This window comes from Centropristis striata, chromosome 13 (genome assembly GCF_030273125.1).
Source record: "Centropristis striata isolate RG_2023a ecotype Rhode Island chromosome 13, C.striata_1.0, whole genome shotgun sequence".
In the NCBI taxonomy this organism is placed as follows: Eukaryota; Metazoa; Chordata; class Actinopteri; order Perciformes; family Serranidae; genus Centropristis; species Centropristis striata.
This window is the reverse complement of record NC_081529.1, coordinates 15,547,006-15,566,183: the sequence shown is the minus strand read 5'-3', so window position 1 is coordinate 15,566,183 and position 19,178 is coordinate 15,547,006. Positions and strand designations below refer to the sequence as shown.

The 19,178-nt window shown below is 39.4% G+C and overlaps 3 protein-coding genes across 3 annotated transcripts; 1 reads left to right on the top strand and 2 right to left on the bottom strand.

Moving 5' to 3' along the window:
- Window positions 1-112: 112 nt before the first annotated feature.
- On the bottom strand, window positions 113-3,611 carry LOC131983690 (perforin-1-like). Its single transcript, XM_059348458.1, has 4 exons — window positions 3,043-3,611; window positions 2,774-2,912; window positions 1,865-2,076; window positions 113-1,739 (listed from the first exon to the last, which is right to left on the bottom strand). The coding sequence occupies exons 1-4, from the start codon at window positions 3,573-3,575 to the stop codon at window positions 860-862; spliced, it is 1,764 nt and encodes a 587-aa protein (XP_059204441.1). The 5' UTR covers window positions 3,576-3,611; the 3' UTR covers window positions 113-859.
- Window positions 3,612-5,414: 1,803 nt separating this feature from the next.
- LOC131983878 (perforin-1-like) lies at window positions 5,415-8,113 on the bottom strand. Its single transcript, XM_059348706.1, has 4 exons — window positions 7,545-8,113; window positions 7,250-7,388; window positions 6,914-7,128; window positions 5,415-6,461 (listed from the first exon to the last, which is right to left on the bottom strand). Exons 1-4 carry the CDS (start codon window positions 8,075-8,077, stop codon window positions 5,585-5,587), a joined length of 1,764 nt encoding a protein of 587 aa, XP_059204689.1. The 5' UTR covers window positions 8,078-8,113; the 3' UTR covers window positions 5,415-5,584.
- Window positions 8,114-11,973: 3,860 nt separating this feature from the next.
- Window positions 11,974-19,172, top strand: paqr4a (progestin and adipoQ receptor family member IVa). Its single transcript, XM_059347781.1, has 3 exons — window positions 11,974-12,936; window positions 17,042-17,260; window positions 18,739-19,172. The coding sequence occupies exons 1-3, from the start codon at window positions 12,663-12,665 to the stop codon at window positions 19,170-19,172; spliced, it is 927 nt and encodes a 308-aa protein (XP_059203764.1). The 5' UTR covers window positions 11,974-12,662.
- Window positions 19,173-19,178: the final 6 nt, after the last annotated feature.

Here is a 19,178-nt window from a genome sequence, read left to right as displayed (position 1 = left end):
CTTTACCACTTCCTTTCTCATGTCAAGGCAACACCACAAAGATCATGCAACATGAACACTCAAGTAATCAAGTAATGAAACATGAAACATCAAATACTACAAACAGTTCAGATATTATGTTTTTATTCAGGATAAACAAACATAAGCAAAAAAGCCAAAAATAATAAAATACATCAGACACACTAGTACGTTATAAATGTTTGTATATATAATAATATGCTACAAAAAAGTGCGAGACATAGAATATGCAAATATGTTTTTATGTGGAAGTATGTAAAAAAGGCGTACGTTTGTAAGTAAACACTGCATTTAATAAAACTCATTTTGACAGCTGCAAGAACTTTTACACAACTACTGCATAATGCTTTAGCCATGTTTTAAGTACAATGGGTGTTATGTGATTCAAATACACAGATACAGCATAAAAAACAGATATACAAACAGTGTCATGTCTGCCTCTAATTTTGTTCATATTTTAGATATTTTAAAAACATTTTACGATTGGATTTCAGTCATTTGGATCTTTTACTAATGAGGGCCTACACTAACTATAGTAAAACTTAAATCATTCAGAGAAACTACAAACTTTGCAACTACAAGTTTAAGACTTAAATGTAAATTAAACTGAAACAAGCGCTGAATATAAGGAACATTTTCTATAATTGAGTTGCACCTGCTCTGTCAATACATAAAACATTCCTCCCGAACAGTCATACTCCTCATTTTTTTTGATTAGTAGAGATTTAATGAGGGATGTTGTATGCGGATAAAAGGATTAGCCTCAATTAACCTCTATTAACCTCAGCTAATAAAAAGAGTAATGTTGCTATGGAAGTATCAGTAAAGCCAAGCATGGGGGTCACATCAAATCAAACTTTTGGCTCTGGGCAGTAAGACTCTGGTTTCTCTGTGAGCTTGTTTCATCCACAAACACACCCATCTCTAAGAGGACGGCCTTTGGAACAAGATGTGCATGACGGGACACATACAGCTTCTTCAGACTTTGACTCATAGGCGAGGCTTTATAGTCTTTGCATGTATCTCCACTCAAACTCGGAGCGCATGTCACATCCAATTTGAAGAACAGCTTGCCATGTTGCAGGTTACAGAGATCCTCCTTGACTCCAGCAGACAGACCTTGCTCACAGTCTCCCAACAGGTCGTCGTCCCACTTGTTGTCCTCATCCCACACTTCAAATCTCACTTTATGTCCTGAGGATAAATCCCGGGTTCCCAGGTCGACTGTCGCAGCCCAGCGCGGGTAGTTGTTGTTGTATATGACAGGAGTACGGTGGACAATTTGCCCGTTGAAGGACACTTTGACATAGCCATCTGTGGCTGTGGTGGTATCTCCCCAAAGATCAGAAGCTCGTTGTACAGTAATGATGACCCGTGCCATGCCCTTAAGGGTGGGGCAGCAGTCTTGGTTTACAGCAGGGTCATTGTGGCATTGGCAGACGCAGCTATCTGTCGGGTTGCTCTTCCTCCCAGCCTGACAGCGTTCGCTACAGTTCTTCCACAGAGCTTTCTCCAGGATGTAATGGCTGATAGCTGAGCGCAGGTTCTTCCGTGCAGGGGTGTTAGTAGGCAGTAACTCATGCAGAGAGTCGAGGGAATATGAGACTATGTCAGGGTTCTGTGGTAGCGAGTTCAGCCATTCTTTGTAGGCTGATGGATCTTTGTCAGCAGAGAAGAGAAGGTCTGGCTCTGTGGTATGGCCCCCCTTTATTTCTGTGAACCTGTAGAGAAGAGTTATTTTAAAATAACCAAGCCAATTCGGCTTTTCTTGTTCTTACAACAATTATATTTCAAGGTGTGATCATGTAAATAAGTAGAAAATGTGAAAAAATATATGAGAAAATACCTGTCATTGAAGAGGCCGGAGAAAGATGCCTTACTTTCCATCCGGTCCATGTCCTTCTTGCAGTGTTGTGCTTGAATTTTTGCTTCAGCTTGGATGCTGGCGGACGCCTCAACTTCCAGGCACATCTGCACCTCCTCCACACTGAGGCCTTCTAGGTTGGCCTTGCACTCCCTGATGCTGGTCACAGATTGAACACTTCCTCCCAACTTCACCTGAAATTATATATTTAAAGTAAAACTCTTTGTCACCAGGCAGTACATGCATATGAACGGTGCCCGCCCTTCCCCCATGCTGCCAGTGCCCAGAGCAAAAAGTCTGTGGGATGACACAAAAAGCGTTGTTACCTATGCATTCACAACACTTTGCTGGTTTTGTATGTGTTGGGGATATGGTGTCATTTTCTGATAGTTACATGCATAATAACTTTTCAAAATTAACTTCTGTGTAGGCAATAAAACCACTTGACTAGGGTTAGGTTTAAGAAACAGGGTTTGGTTTAAAATAACCATTTCTGTGCACTTAACCACTGGACCCGGTTACACAGGTTGACTCCAAATAAGGACATTGACTCTTGGTTTCACACGGGACACAAACCCTGATCTTCTGGGTCTGACTGACTAATAAGTGATTAATATTGCAATGAGTTTTGATTACAGTCAATGGAAAGCCTGGTGCGTCTCATACATCTGCCAAAGGGCGCACCGGTATCACACGATGAGGCCTGTGACAAAGTGTTGGTATCTGACATGTTGAGAGTGAAACCTTGCTGTTGTTATGCATCATCGGGAAGACATTTTGTCGAATGCCTGCATTGCAGTGACACAGAGCTGGTTGAATATGGGCAAAATTAAACTTTGAACACATACGGCATGAACAAATGTATTACATCTTTTTAAGATGTTAGTTTACCTTGGTGATGTAATGGGTTCCGAAGTTGTCAATCAGTTTGTAAAATCGTTGCTTGAACTCAGGGCTGTAGATTTTGGGGAGCTGTTTCACTGCCTTTTGAAATTCTCTGTGCAACCTGGGAGTGCTAGACACTCTGTAGCTGTTCACAGTGAGACACAAAAGACAAGAAAAAACGGATCAGTATGAAACAAGGGAATAAATGCATGTATTTATCTTTTATAGCTCTGGGAGTGTGGGGCAAAGCATCATCCCAGTCTTTATTGTCTTACCTGTAGTACTCACAGGACATGCTTTGGCTAGTGAAGCTGAACTTGTCATTCTTTGTTTTTTCCATGGAGTATTCAGCCAGTTTAGAATTTGTACCAGCTAACATCAATGAGCCACCCCTTCCAGCCGCGTTAACATCTAAACTGGCCTGCCAGTTGTTTTCCACAGAAGAGGAGCTAGAACTGACGAGAGACTCACTGGATCGGTGGAGTGTACTGGTCACTCTCCTGCTGCAGGACTGCTTTGTTCTCCAGTCCACCACCGATAAGGGGAGCTTTTGCTTTTTGTTCTCCAGATAGGGGTTGTTACAAATTGTGCAGGTTTTGTCTTTGCGTTTCCACTGATTCATGTTAAGCACAAAGGCTCCCTTGCGCTCCATTTTGGTGATATCAAAGCCTTCGCCGGCTAAATTAGTACCTGGAGCAAATTCTGCTTCTACGCACTGTCTGGGTGTCCCCTCTCTGCACGATTGATATGTGCACTGAGGGAGGGACAGCATGAGGCTGGCATAGATGCAAATATCCAACAGCAACATGTTGTGTATAAGTTGGGTTACTGATGCAAACTGATGGTTTAATTCTGAAAAACAAAGATTTTAGTTGAACAAACATGAGCAAGTGAAGCAGTTCATTAGTTCACTCCTTGGTTGTTAGACATATAGTCATTGTGTCACTCTTTCTTAAAGAAGTGTATGTCATTGTTTGGTTTTACATGTTTTTATATCCTCGCAGCTCGACTGCTGTGACTTTCTTTATGTGAGTCAGTCAGTCATCCTTTTCTTGCTTGTGGTTTTTCAAGCATCTCCTCACATATACCAAGAATAGAGACCAATAAAATCTAGAGAGACTTTCAAGAGTCTTGAATTGCCTTTAACGCACCGTATGGATAGACACAAGTTTATATATCAGATCTCTTTGGCTTCTACTCCATTCTCCATTCTTAGACAAAATCTGCAGCTGATTAAACATTTTATTATTGCCCTCATACTGTGGAACATTTAAGCCCTTACTGTCAGGTCTTTCAAGTCCATCACCATTTTTATAAATCCTGTATTGAGACCAATCGTTTTACAGCTGCATTAGTCAACAACTATCACGACTAGATGATTGCTTCAGTCAACATTTGCTCTATAAATAAATAGACTTATCTTACAATACATTGGCTTACTTATTGTTTCAGACTGCTTCTTTCACAAATGTGACATGAGGACTACACTATACCGTAGAATTAGTCAGTGAAAAAGCAGTTTACTGGATGCATTATAACTTATAAACACATTGTTAAATCACCCACAGACGGTTATGTATATTCAACCAAAGTGAAAGAAAAAATATTTTGATATGTGCACATCAGCTTAGACTCACCTTTATCTTGCTGTTCACGCTGCACTTGTAAAAGGGACTGTGAGCGTGAGTATCAGTGCTTTGCTTTTTAAAAGACAAAAAAAGCAGGACAGGAGGTGGTGAGGGGGTGAGGTGGCGGAGGTCTTTAAGAGAACGGGGGAAAAAGAAGTGGTTTGGCAGTTTCATGAGTAGAGCAAGTACTGAGAGGGAGGAGTTGGTGGTCTATAGATGAGCTCAAACAGACGAGAAAGGCTGGCTTTCCAGTTACCAATGAACCAGACACCACAAATCTATCATTTCTCTGAAGTGGTGGGCTGTGGCCAAACTCCATGAGATGAGATTATTTTCTTAAGTTTAATACAAAGCTGGTTTTAGCAGGATACACACATACAGCAAAGACAATTCATCTAAATCAAAACACAACATGAAAGCAATCAATGAAAATGATAAATATATGGATTCACACATGATCTTTACTACAACAGTGCAAGTGGGAGATAAGGTAACTGACAATACAATAGATGAAAACACTTATAGTATCATTGTTCTACAGGTGTAATAGGCTGCATGTGTGATGTGTTGTTCTATACTTCTCTTCACACAAAAATCTGAAAAGGCAATAATGTCATTAAAATGTACAAAACATACTCTATGTTATAAATTCATGTATAGACACAATACCATGATTTTAAAAAAAATTCACAGATACAAAATACTGCAAAAATAAACTTGGAAGAAAAAGGACATTAAATGTAAATCACATTTCAACAGCTGCAGGAACCTTTAGATAATCAGCTGCATATGCTTTGCTGAGGCCAGTGCCTACAATATAATGAGCGCTATATGAAGATACATACAATATAGAAACAACTTTCCTATCTTGCTTTTGGCTACAATAGTCTTCTGTCAAAAACAAACAAACTTATTTTACTTATAATTCAACACAACCTTAATGTATATAAAACAGAAATAAAACCTGAACAGGCAAAATATAAAGGACATTTTCCTGATATTGAGTTGAAGCCGCTTCAAAATTCAACTACTCTCTCCGAATTGATGTACTCTCATCTTTCGTGATCAGTGGAGCTTTAATAAGGGATGGCGATAATAAATGACGCTTTTTGCTCAGATTAACTATATCAATAAATTGACAACGTGTTGATACCTTGAATAAAAACATCAGGAAAGCTAAACATGGGGGTCACATCAAATCAAACTTTTGGCTCTGGGCAGTAAGACTCTGGTTTCTCTGTGAGCTTGTTTCATCCACAAACACACCCATCTCTAAGAGGACGGCCTTTGGAACAGGATGTGCATGACGGGACACATACAGCTTCATCAGACTTTGACTCATAGGCGAGGCTTTATAGTCTTTGCATGTATCTCCACTCAGACTTGGAGCGCATGTCACATCCAATTTGAAGAACAGCTGGCCATGATTGAGTTGACAGACACCGTCCTTGACTCCAGCAGACAGAACTTGCTCACATTTTCCCAACAGGTCGTCGTCCCACTTGTTGTCCTCATCCCACACTTCAAATCTCACTTTTCCTGAAAATAAATCCTGGGTTCCCAGTTCGACTGTCGCAGCCCAGCGCGGGTAGTTGTTGTTGTAAATGACAGAAGTACGGTGGACCATTTGCCTGCCGAAGAACACCTTGACATAGCCATCTGTGGCTGTGATGTAATCTCCCCAAAGACCAGAAGCTCGTTGTACAGTAATGATGACCCGTGCCATGCCCTTACGGGTGGGGCAGCAGTCTTGGTTTACAGCAGGGTCATTGTGGCATTGGCAGACGCAGCTATCTGTCGGGTTGCTCTTCCTCCCAGCCTGACAGCGTTCGCTACAGTTCTTCCACAGAGCTTTCTCCAGGATGTAATGGCTGATAGCTGAGCGCAGGTTCTTCCGTGCAGAGGTGTTAGTAGGCAGTAACTCATGCAGAGAGTCGAGGGAATATGAGACTATGTCAGGGTTCTGTGGTAGCGAGTTCAGCCATTCTTTGTAGGCTGATGGATCTTTGTCAGCAGAGAAGAGAAGGTCTGGCTCTGTTGTATGGCCCCCCTTTATTTCTGTGAACCTGTAGAGCACAAATTTGCACAACACTTGAAGAAGCCTGCGCCTTTAATGTGAGGGCCTTTCATTATAATAGGAATTGACATTATTGATAAAGTTTTGCACCATTTGTTTGCACAGAAAGTGGTTCGTGAATTTGGAAGGAGATTTTGATATCTGACGTTTGAATTCTGGCATTTAAGTAATCTAAATGGGAAATTTCCATTGTTGAAAAAAGTTATTTAGAAATGCAAATGAATGGGGAACAAACAAAATTAGGCTGTCAATCAATTTAAAAAAATTAAGTAGTTAACCATACCACTTGCTGTTATTAATTGCGATTAAAATGTTGCCTTATTATGGAACATTATTTAGACTTTTGAATTTGAATATTTAAAAATATTTCACAATTTTACAACAGTGAATGCACTGACTCTGACAAACCTACAGAAAATATAAGACATAAATGTTCTATACCTGTCGTTGAAGAGGCTCGAGAATGCCGACTTCCTGTCCGTCTTTTCGATATCCTGCTTGCATTGTTTTGCTTCATATTTTACTGAAGTGTGAAGAGTGCTGACAGACGCCTCAACTTCCAGGCACTTCTGCACCTCGTCCACGCTGAGGCCCTGCAGGCTGGCCTGGCACTCCCTGATGCTGGTCACAGATTGAACACTTCCTCCCAACTTCACCTGGAATTAAATATTTAAATGCATACTACATCAGCAAATTTCTCCCTATATATAATTTCCGTAGTACTTAAATTTGTCAATAAATTTGTTTTGTTAGAATTATGCCATCATTTAGGTTTACCTTGGTGATGTAATGTGTGCCAAAGTTGTCAATCAATTTGTAAAATTGCTGCTTGTTTTCAGGGCTGTAGATTTTGGGGAGCTGCTTCATTGCTTTGTGAAATTCTCTGTGCAACTTAGGAGTGCCAGACACTCTGTAGCTACACACAGTGAGACACCAGACAAGAAAGAAAGACTGATCAATCTGAAACAATGTATTGCATTTGAATATTATAGTGCAGTTTGTTTAGTGCATTTATGTTTACATTTCAGGGAGTATGTGGAGGAACGTTTGAAACAGTCCTACAAATTCTTACCTGTAGTACTCACAGGACATGCTTTGGCTAGTGAAGCTGAACTTGTCATTCTTTGTTTTTTCCATGGAGTATTTAGCGAGTTTGGAATTTGTACCAGCTAGCATCAATGAGGCGCCTTTCTTTGCTAAGCCGAAATCTAATCCGCTCTTCCAGTTGTTTTCCACAGAAGAGGATCTAGAACTGACGAGAGACTCACTGGATCGGTGGAGTGTACTGGTCACTCTCCTGCTGCAGGACTGATTTGGTCTCCAGTCCACCACCGATAAGGGGAGCTTTTGCTTTTTGTTCTCCAGAAAGGGGTTGATACAAAGGGTGCAGGTTTTGTCTTTACGTTCCCACTGATTCATGTTGAGCACAAAGGCTCCTTTACGCTCCATTTTGGTGATATCAAAGCCTTCGCCAGCTAAATTAGTACCTGGAGCAAATTCTGCTTCTACGCACTGTTTAGGTTTCCCATCTATGCATGATTGATACGTGCACTGAGGGAGGGACAGCATGAGGCTGGCATAGATGCAAATATCCAACAGCAACATGTTGCTGTAAAGTTGGGTTATGGCTACAAACTGATGGTTTATCCTGAAAAAGAAATGTGGTTCATGAGCAATTGAAGGTCATTGAAGTAGTAATGAACCATATGCTAAAAAACTCAAGATTGACACCATATTCAATCACTTTCTGTCCCTGTTGCACTTTCAAAACCATGAACGCAACCTTCTGATTGCATTTTTATAAGCAGTATTTTCTGCAGTTGGTTAAGATATTTTACTTATTATTAAATTGCTCTCTGTCTACCAACATTTTCCCCTGTAGTTATGAACATGTCACTAAAAAAAACCCTCTCTAGGTCCTTGTATTTTAAGTATTATTAGAGCTACTGTTTTAATAATACATTGTATTATTATAATTATTATTATTATTATTATTATTATTATTATTATTATTATTATTATTATTATTATTATTATTAATAATAATAATAATAATAGTTTTAATATTTTAATAATTGATTATAATAATAATAATAATAATAATAATAATATAATCAATAGTGTTTTTCAAATAAAGAGAATATGTCAAAATGAGAAAATCAGCATAGACTCACCGTGTCTTGCACATGCACACTGAATTCCTACTGCTGTACTTTTTGTTTTTAAAGACAAGTCAGGGTGGGATGTGATGGTGAAGGCAGTGGGTGGGGGATATAGTGGTTTGGCAGTTCAATAGAGGTCTTTTTTTCTCAGGGCTGTGGGCTTTGGGCCTGCTAGGTGAGAAGTGACACTTAACCACCGATTTCTCAGACTTTATGTCCCTGTTGCACTGCTAAAACCATGAACGTGACCTTCTGATTGCATTTTTAAAAGCAGTATTTTCTGCAGTTGGGTCAGATATTTTACTTATTATTAAATTGCTCTCTGTCTACCAACATTTTCTCCTGTAACTATGAACATGTCACTATAAAAACCCTCTCTAGATCCTTCTACATTAAGTATTATTAGAGCTACTGTTTTAATAATAATAATATTTATTATAATTTAAATGATTTAATAATTTATCTTATTATTATACGATCAATTATTAAAAATATTAAATCATTATTAAAATGGGGGGCTGTGGGCCTGCTAGATGAGAAGTGACACTTAACCATCAATTTCTCAGAACTTCTGACCTTCACACTGTGTTCTGACCTGCTATCAAAACTTGTTAAGACAAACATTCTGCCTTATTATGTCTTACAGATATAATTTGGAGCCACTTATTTTTCAAATGTCTACATCTTAATCAGTTTAAGCAAATGTAATATATGTCATCAAAGTAATTACAGTTTCTAAACCAACATTAACACACAAACATAATCATTGTATCAAAATCTTATCGCCTGATTAATATATAATGCATAGAGAGATAGATAGTACACCCAAGGTTTAGTGAATTACGCATACATAGTGACCTTTGATTGTGACCTGCGTCACGCACAGAGACAGACAACAGAGACAGACAACAAATTATTTTAACAATAGAGAATAATCAAATTATTTTAACACGTGCTGAGATTACATTTTAGTGAGCCACTTTGAGAAACAAATATCTAATTTAATTCTAATTATTTTAATTTAATTAAGCCAATTAAATTGGATTGGGATTCATTCTGAAATGTTAACATCTGGTTTAGAGTGACATGTGGGTTGTCCAGAGTGAAGGGGGGTCTTGTTTGTCACCATCCCACTGAGGAGTGGTTGTAAGCGGCTACGTGTCATTGGGTCGGAGCAGCAGAGCGAGATGGAGGTGGAGGTGGTGTGATTATTCCACATCCTCAGCAGCTCTCCCCCAGTAGAGGATTATTACAGCGCGTCACCTGCTGCCTTCAAGTGCTCTTTGGAAACGTCTAAATCTGAGCGCATCTATTGCTTTTGTGCAGTAATAATAAAAGTGACCCTATGATGACAGCATTTTAATTGTTTTTTGAAATCAGAAGTCAAGCAACACGAGGCATATGAAATTTGAGCACTGCACTCAAACTATCCTGTGTCTGGATAATGGTTTATTTATGGACCACAAGCTGCAACAGATTTTTGTCATGATTAAAATCTCCCATAATTTCTGTGCATTATCTATAATTATAACATTTTGTTCCTCCGGTATAATTATAGTTTTCTGATAATTCCGCATCTATGCTGACCTGCGTTTTATCTGTAAATATTGTAAAGAAACACAATTTGTGCTCTAGTAACATATTTGCAATTAAACCACAAATAATAATTGTGTTGTTTGTGTTTATCGTGTGTGCTCAGGTGGTAGCTGCAATATTTCCGGCTGTTTTGAAGGCAGCTGTAGCTCACTTAGTGTTGGCATTTACACCGCCAAGTGCCGCCAAGCAGCATGAAAGTAGTCCCAGTGAAACAGAATGAGACCAGAAGTCTAGAGAGTTCGCCTTCAAAATAAAATGCTGTCTTTACATAAATGTCAGTTTATTCATTTATTTGTTCTTTTTTTTTTTTTTTTTTTTTTAGAAAGAAAGCTGGTTTACCAAGTGGGTAAAGTGGGCTGCTCATTTAACGCCCCAGGAAAGGTTCATGCTGTGTCGGTTGGTTTATGTAATTTGGTTAATTGCAAATTTGTTCAAGAATATGCCTCAACAATTAAGATGGGTCCTGCTGTCTTGTTGTCTTGCATTGTAAAGGACTCATGCATTAAAGTTTTTAGTTCTCCCATGGTGCAATATCTTTGATAAATATATGTAATTCATCAAATTATCAGAAAAGAAAATGAGGGGCGATTTGGTATTTTTCCATAGCAGGATTACCAGTTGAAACTATGTACACACAGGCCAGAGTGGGGGGAGTGGAGAAATGCGGACCCAGGAGTAAGCAATTATTTGCTCCTGGCGTCCCTAAGGCATTAGCAGTCCTGTGGTTAGCTATCTTTAGCTTAACTCAACTGAACAATAAGCAGGCATGACTTTTCTGAACATACTGCCTTGCTTCATCGCCTGTATAAAAATATAAGTGCAGATAAGATATCAGCTGTGCAAATATATGGAACAGGCTTCAGGACTTTCCAAAAGGCAGGTTTCTGACTGATGGACGTTGGATATCAAATTGTACAACTAACATTCCTGCACTTTCCCATTAATAATGTTTGTTGTTGTTGTTGTTGTTGTTGCTTATGTATGACCTATGAACAAGTGGTCACCTTTTTCAATAAGTTCTTTACTTTTGACAGCTTTGAAATTCATACATGAATGTTCAGAGATCTCATCTTCTGCCTGTAATACAGATTTTTCTTTACTTAAGTATTTATGTATCTCTTTCCATTATCTTATTTGTTAATCTGTATACTTTTCATTTATATTATATTATATATTAGAAAAACTGAAGAATAGAAAAAAATGCACATACAAAAATATTATAAAATTATATAAAAAATAAAACAATATGTACAAATATGGTGTAATTTAAATGAGGGGATGAGCTGTGCTAACAGTCCACAGTATTTAAGAAACTAAGTACGTTTATTATTAGTATTACTATTAGTTCTGTTATCTAAACGGTCGCCCATAAAGTTTAAAATAATTTTGTTTTTCAGACACAAGCCTCTGTTAATTGTGGTTTGATTTTCATTGTGATATGTTTGGAAGAGATTGATTAATAAAGTTTTGTAAAGATATACACATTATCTGTCAAGAATAAATCACACTGTGACATTCATTTCATGGAAAGAGGAAAAAATATTTGATTCCAACTTTTATGAGGGACCGTGTAGTATGGCACGTTCATAGATAAAGGCTTTATTTTGAAATCACTGAGCGGAAGTGCCGTCGTTGTTGCTGTTGGCAATTGACGCCATGGATACTTGTGTAGAGGCGATGCAGGGGACTTAAAGGCCGCCAGGGAAGACTCCGCAATTCAAGGAATACAGCCAGCCACAAATAATGGTGGGAAACAATCGGATCAAACAGATGTTGAAGAAAGTGAATCCACGCATTATGGACCGGACCGAGTCTTCAGGCTTATACATCTGCTCCCTCATCCCCAGTGACAGGACATCGGTAGCCGACTGCCCGGCTTGCTAGCCCGCAGTCCTGAGCAAAATCTCCGCTCCAGAATCACACATCTCATCTGGGTTTTTTTTAATCAGCCTTACGAAAGCTAGCCAGCATCAAACGGAACTGACCCCAGTATTTGACGCCTTTCATTCAAGAAACGGTGTGACCTGCTAGTCCTCTAGTGTAAATGTGACCGCTAGGATCAAGCTAGCATCATCTGGAGGTGGATGGACAGCATCCCTGCCGCCCGGGACGAGCCGCGCTGCACCGGAATGATAACTAACGAGGAAGTGGCTTTAACATGACGAGCAACATTTCGCCTCTCAACCACTCAAGGCTGTTTGGTGCTACACAGACATTTCTTATATGCCAAATGTAATGACCGTCCCGAGCTCGCACCATGTATGTGGCTGGCCGTGTCTGTCTCCAGCCTTGCGGATGACACTCACACAGGTACCGGCGGTTCAAAGCCAACAGCGGCGGCGCTGATAACACCGTCGCCGGGTCGTGCTGACAGACTTGACGTGAGCTTACTAGCGCCAAGCTAGGAAGCTAACAGCACAATATAGAACCCAATGGTATCCCATAAGGTTTTAGTCGCAATAATCTTACTAAATGTGTATATAGGTGTACAGTCTGTTTTTTACTTATTCGGCGGCGTCCTTTTAACGGTCTTGTTTGCTATGGCATTTTTAAATGGACCCAGGCTGCTGGACTGGGCGAGTTCACCTCCACATCTTCAGTTTAACAAATACGTCCTAACGGGATACCGGCCAATCTCCTCTGTGCAAGACTGCATCAGGAGCCTGTTCTACCTGCACAATGAACTTGGAAACATATACACTCATGGTGAGTACAACAATACTGCATGGGCTGCTTAGTCAGCAGGTGAGATTTCTGTAGCTGGTGTGACTTTGAGTATTAACCCACAGCAGTACAGATACTGTAGAGATACTGTACCTTCAGCAGGATGCCAAGCCAGGCTTTGCACTTAAGCCTGGAGAATTTAAATTCAGGGTTGCACACATGACTTAAACGCTGAACTTTTAACTAGGGACTGCATCTGATGATATGATGCCCATTATTTCCTTGATTAATCAATTTTATGTTTTGTCAAAAAAAACCACAAAATCTCAGAGTCAAAGATTGTGTTTTTAAATGTCTAGTTTGGTCAGTCCCAAACCCAAAGATATTCAGAAAAAAGTAGTAAATGTCCCTATTTGAGAGGCAAAAGCAGCATTTTCTGCCATTTTGGCTTAAAAAAAAGACTAATCAAAATAGTTAACGATTATTTTTGAAAGTTGTCTAATCAAGTTGTAGCTCTGTTTTTAACCACATATTTTTGAGCTAAATTCATGGTAATATTTGAAGAATTTGTCTTATTGGTGCAAAAGTTAAAGTAAGGGCTGCAACCGCAGTCCAAGAGCATAAAGTAACTTCTTGTCCAAACAACATTTCCAAACACCAAAATATGAAGTTTACTATAATATAAGACAGAGGAAAGCAGCAAATGATCATATTTTAGAACTGTGAAAAATCAGTTTATTTGCATTATTTCCTGAAAAAATACTGAAACAATTAATTGATTATCAAAATAGTTACCGGTACATGTTTTTCAACTGAAAATAATTTGAAATATAAGCCTATTTTATTTTATTAAAAAATATTGAAAAAAGTCAGAAAAACACTTTATTTTATATTTATTTATTGTTTGTCTATGTGTTAAAATACCTTTCAGTCAATTTGAGAGTGATAGCAGGATGGTTTTGATGACAAATAACATTTATTCAGGTAATGTACTGTACAATTTTTCAGGCACTTGTACTAAAATTTAAATCAGATCAAGATTGTTTAGTGTTTTTAAAAACTTCCATTAATCAAATTCACTAATCATGTTGGTGTAATCAATGTATTTACCAACAAGGAAGGACATGAATGCTTCAACTGGAGCATCCAGGAAAATTCAATAATATCATTATGCATACATTATCTGATCAAATCCTCGTAATAAAGTTAAAGTTAAATATTATTAATTTAGCATGAAAGCTGTTTGTTTACTGCTGTGTTAAGCTATTTATAACCATAACTCACGCTGTTGCAAGTCAGACTCGCATGCACTTTGATTGTAACATTGAGCAGCATCTACTTTTCGTTTAATTCCTAAATACTTGTTTTCTTAATGAAAAACTTTAAGCGTTTTATGACAGCAGACGTATTAAGGTTGTTTGCCTAAAAAGTATTATATGTGTAGGTGTAAAAATCTCTCAAGTGAAAAGTGAAAAATGTGAAATTTGTGCCAACTCTCCCCTAAAACACACAATTGCAATAATACCGTATCATGTCTTGAGTATCGCGATATTGTATTGTGGGAATTCTGCTGATTCCAACCCCTAGTTTTAATTAATAAATCTATTAATTATAAATCAGTCTGAAGCCATATATGACCAGCTGTGTCTCTCCATTAACAAGCAGAGGTTTGACATAAATGTTTCATTCTGTTTTCATTGAACTGGACATAATGGCTTTTACATCTGGTCCAAAACGTCATGGTTACACAACAATATGCCATTCTTTTAATAGGTTGGCGCAAGCCAAAATTAATTGCAGTAATGTGTTAATCTGTGCAGCCAGAGGTGAGACCGACGTGTCTGCTTGTTAGCAATCTCCAGGCTTTTATTCTGTTTTCAGTTTGAAATGATTAGACTGCCAATAGCACGGTGCACAGTAGCATGACCTCTTGCTGCCATCAAAATACATCCTCGAGCTGTGTGTTCACAGACTTATGGGAATCTGACAACTTCCTCATTCTGAAGGTCGTCACTTCACTTTCAGCTGCCGGCAGTCACAGAATAAACTGCAGAAGTGATCATCGGGGAAGTGGCCCTGCAAGTTTTTATTACACACCAGTGACGTCAGCTGAGCATATGACCTCACATACACCCTTAGCATCATTGCCTATATAAGGCAGTGATGTTTAATCCTACAAGCTTTTGTCCAGTTCTCCAGATTTAAAAGAAAAGATGCAGAGCTGCGCCTGTGACCCAGGTGGAACGTTGTTGTTTTATTGTGTTGTAACATTTCAGGGAAGTTTCATGAGCTGGTTTGTTTTGCATATAAACTGAAAGCATCCTGCCCGCAGCTCAGCTCTCAGACATTTGACCGCGTTCAGGCCTTCAAACAGTGGAGATCCTCTCTACTGTATTCAACCCTGAGCGGGGCTGGGTACGTCAGGCCGGCCCAGGACGAGTGGGGGGAGGAGTGCAGATAACACACTTAAAATAGATGTGTTACAGTAGAAGGCATTGCCAGTATCACCTGGTTGGGACATTTGCCGTGACATTGGAAACGGCAGAGTGGGCAAAAAAAGGGGGGAAGGGAGTGCAATATGTGTGCTGTAAAGTGATAAATGATCGTAACAACTGGATGTGGATCAGATTTCAAGGTCTGAGTTTTTGCTGTGAACGCCTTTCCCTTCCCCAGTAGAGAAATTTAGATTAGGCTTTTGAAATATGGCCTTTTGCTGCATCAAAATAAGAATTTAGTTAGAGTCTTTTCCTCAAAGGGTAACAACACTGATACGTTTGTGCCAATCATGTAGGTTTCCGCTCTGCTTCACATTATTCTTGCTGGTGTCGGCACACACTCAGCACAGTCGGAAGCCCTTCGCGGCCACTCAGTCTGGTACAGTTTGAAAAATAACGTCCACAAGGCCTCAAAAGTCCTGAGCGAGATAATCCATCACAATAAACATGACAGCTTAATTTGGTTTTGTCAAAGTTTCCATGTTATTGTATCACACTTGAACTGATGGTTTTCATACCAGCGTGCACATTACCCCCGGCTTTGTTTTCTGTCAATCACTGGATGCCCACAAGAAAAAAAGTCTAAATAATCCTTCAGAATATGTTGCTTGACAAATTTTACTGTCAAACGTTATGTAATTACTTACAGAAGTACAAAGTAAACTAGATTTGTACAAGTACATGACACTGATTGGAACAAATTCTCATTTTAAAAGTGTGTGTTTCACGTTGTTTTGGGTATTGATAGACGCTACACATGGGTCCAAGCAGACTGCACAGATTTTTATGGTTGTTTTTTATTTAATTGACAAGCAAACTAGCCAAACTCTAGATTTTTTATATTAAATAGTACAATTCGTTCATCACTATGATAATGCTCTGTTAAAGTTTATAATCCAATGGGATGATAGAGAGGACAGCCTTTATGTTGTGAAAGTTTGTAAATCAGCACTGACCTAGTAACTAAATGTTGAAACATGATGTTCAGTAACCTTTACGAGCCAGTGTTTACTGTTTATAGACAGCTGCTCTAAAATACTTCTGCTCAGTTTGCTGCTCATAATTTAACTTCATTCATTGCAGTTTAATTGCAAAAACAATAACATGTTATATGAACTCATTAGGGTATGTGCAAGAGCCCAGGTACCCTCATAAAACATATGCTTACTTGTAATTAAACACAGTTGAGCTGCAAAGGAGATATTGTGTCGGTCATCTTGTTATTGGCCATGCAGAGTTTCAGATTATGGGCCACATGCGAAGCTCTGCAGTGACGGTAGTAAACACAGGAGAAAAGATGCGGATGAATTGAGAAATAAAAATTTTTTTGACTCTAAGCAAAGGTGTTTTTGAGATAATTGCAAAAATGTAAACTTGATTGTTACATCGTCACCTTGAGGTCAGTGGTTGTCATCTCAGGTGTTGTTGTAGTGAGAGAATTTGTAACCCGTCTGCCACTTTTGGCGACTTTTGGTCTTACGGTTTTTGCAGCATGAACATTTTTGGTGGACATAGATGAGAAAAAAGAATAATAATGACAACATTAACAATAGGGATCCAGCAGCGAGCTTTGTATCATCCCTCATTACATCTGAGGTAAAGTCTACTCTAACAACCTCTACTGCCTCTGTTTCTCTCTTTCTTCTCTCCAGGCATCCCTTTGGTTTGCTTCCTGGTGCTGCTGCCTCTCAACATCCCCTGGTCTCAGATCAGCGTAACATGGTTGGGCGTGGTGCACTTCCTGGCTTGCCTCTCGCCCCAGCTGGGCTCTGTGCTTTACCACCTCTTCATGAACCACGAGGGAGGCGAGCCCGTCTACCACACCCTCCTCAAACTCGACGTGTGTGGAATCTGCATGATCAACACACTGGGTAAGCTCAGCAGATTTCTCCGCCGGCCTTCTGTTATTGCTGGTGTGTTTACTTTGAGGGAGGAACTTTTCTTTATTGATTGTCAATGATTTACCACAGGAGTGTTTGACTGGTAGTCGTACCAGCACTGATTTGTCAGATTGTATTGAACCACTGAGTCAATTGACCAATGTAAGCAATGATCCAAGTTCTAAAATGATTATTGATCAGTCCATGCTGCCTTTATTAGCCCATTAAAACCACAATGACAAGTGCAATATTTTTCACTTATTTATGTACTTGTGTGCAAGCACTTTAGCCTAGCCATATTATAAATTATATTATGATAATAATATAATAATTAATATTGTGACATGAGACTGGATATTTGTTTTATAACATCACCATACAACTTAAAGGCTGAATTAATATGGTGCAGCTGCTCATGTCCAATTAGCGATGAATGGCTCCACGTGAACACATTTTTTTCCCCTCCAGATAAGATTAATCACCTCTGATACTGTAGAGAATCTGACTTTCCTGTAGGCTTTAGGATTTGGCCTCTCATTTATTTTTACCTCATAGTGACAACTGGACAGACTTGTTGTTTATCGAGTAGCTTATTAGTTGCTTTGTCTATAAAACTTCAGAAAATAGTATGAAAAGTCCAAGGTGACATCTTCAGATTATTCAGTTTGTCCAAAACCCTGAAAGGTATTAAATTAAATAAAATAAAATTAAATTACATTTCTACTCATTATTAAGAGGCTGGAATCTGACCAATTTTGGCACTTTTGCTTAAAAAAATGATTCAACTTATTATTAAAATGGTTATTTCATTGTTGTCTGTCGATCAGCTACTGGAACAATTAACCAGTCATTTGATCTCAGGATGAATTTTATATAGCAGAACTCAGGTCTCAAAAGTTCGGTCCATTTAGACTTACTGAATTTTTTTCCACGTCTGCAAATTTTCTTCCTGCTGAAAAGTTTCTTCTTTTTTTTTTACCAATAAATAATCAATAATCTGTATCCACCCTGAAGATAACAGGGCTGCTCCATCTACTGGCAGTTGATCATTCAATTAATTGGTTATTTTGCTCTTTGTTGACTTTTATTTCCAAAAAAATAATAAGCACAATTCTGGTGAACACAAATGTTAGTGATCCTTGTATATGACTCTTTGTGAAAAACGTTTGATACATCTGTCGATTAAATCAACTAATTAATCAGTCAACAAACACTATATCGTTTTATCCCTTCTCCACATGACTGTCATGAGTTGAGAGCTGCATTGCACACAGCGGAGCAGTGACTAAACATTAGAGGATCTGGATGCTGCTAACCTCCCTCTGAAAGGGCAGTGTCACACTAGGTTCAAACAATTTGACCTCTGTGCGCTGAGGCCGCCTGCACCAGGCGTTACATTGCTGCTGAGTCGGACATCAGCTCTCCGTCTGCTGTATGCTGACTCTTCTTTGTGTGTTTCCTTGTCTCAGGGGCGCTACCCATTGTCTACAGCACGCTGCTGTGCTACCCGTTCATCCGCACTGTGGCCCTGTTAGTCTACATCCTGCTGTCCAGCCACGCCATCTACTGCGCCGTCACGGCTCGGAGCAGCGTTCGCCGGCTGCGCTCCTTCGCCTGGCAGGCGCTGTTCCGCTTCTCCTTCTTCCTGTTGCGCTGGGTGGGTGTGGGCGGCGGCAGCCCCACCTCGCTACGCCACTTCCTCATGATGGATGCACTGGCCGTGCTGGGCGGGGTCATCAACATCACACGTATCCCGGAGCGCTTCCGCCCGGGCCTTTTTGACTACTGGTGCAACAGCCACCAGATCATGCATGTACTGGTGGTTATCTCCATCCTCTACCTGCACTGGGGTGTGCTGGATGACCTGCTGTGGATCAACAGCTACAACTGTCCCTCAGACTGACCCCCC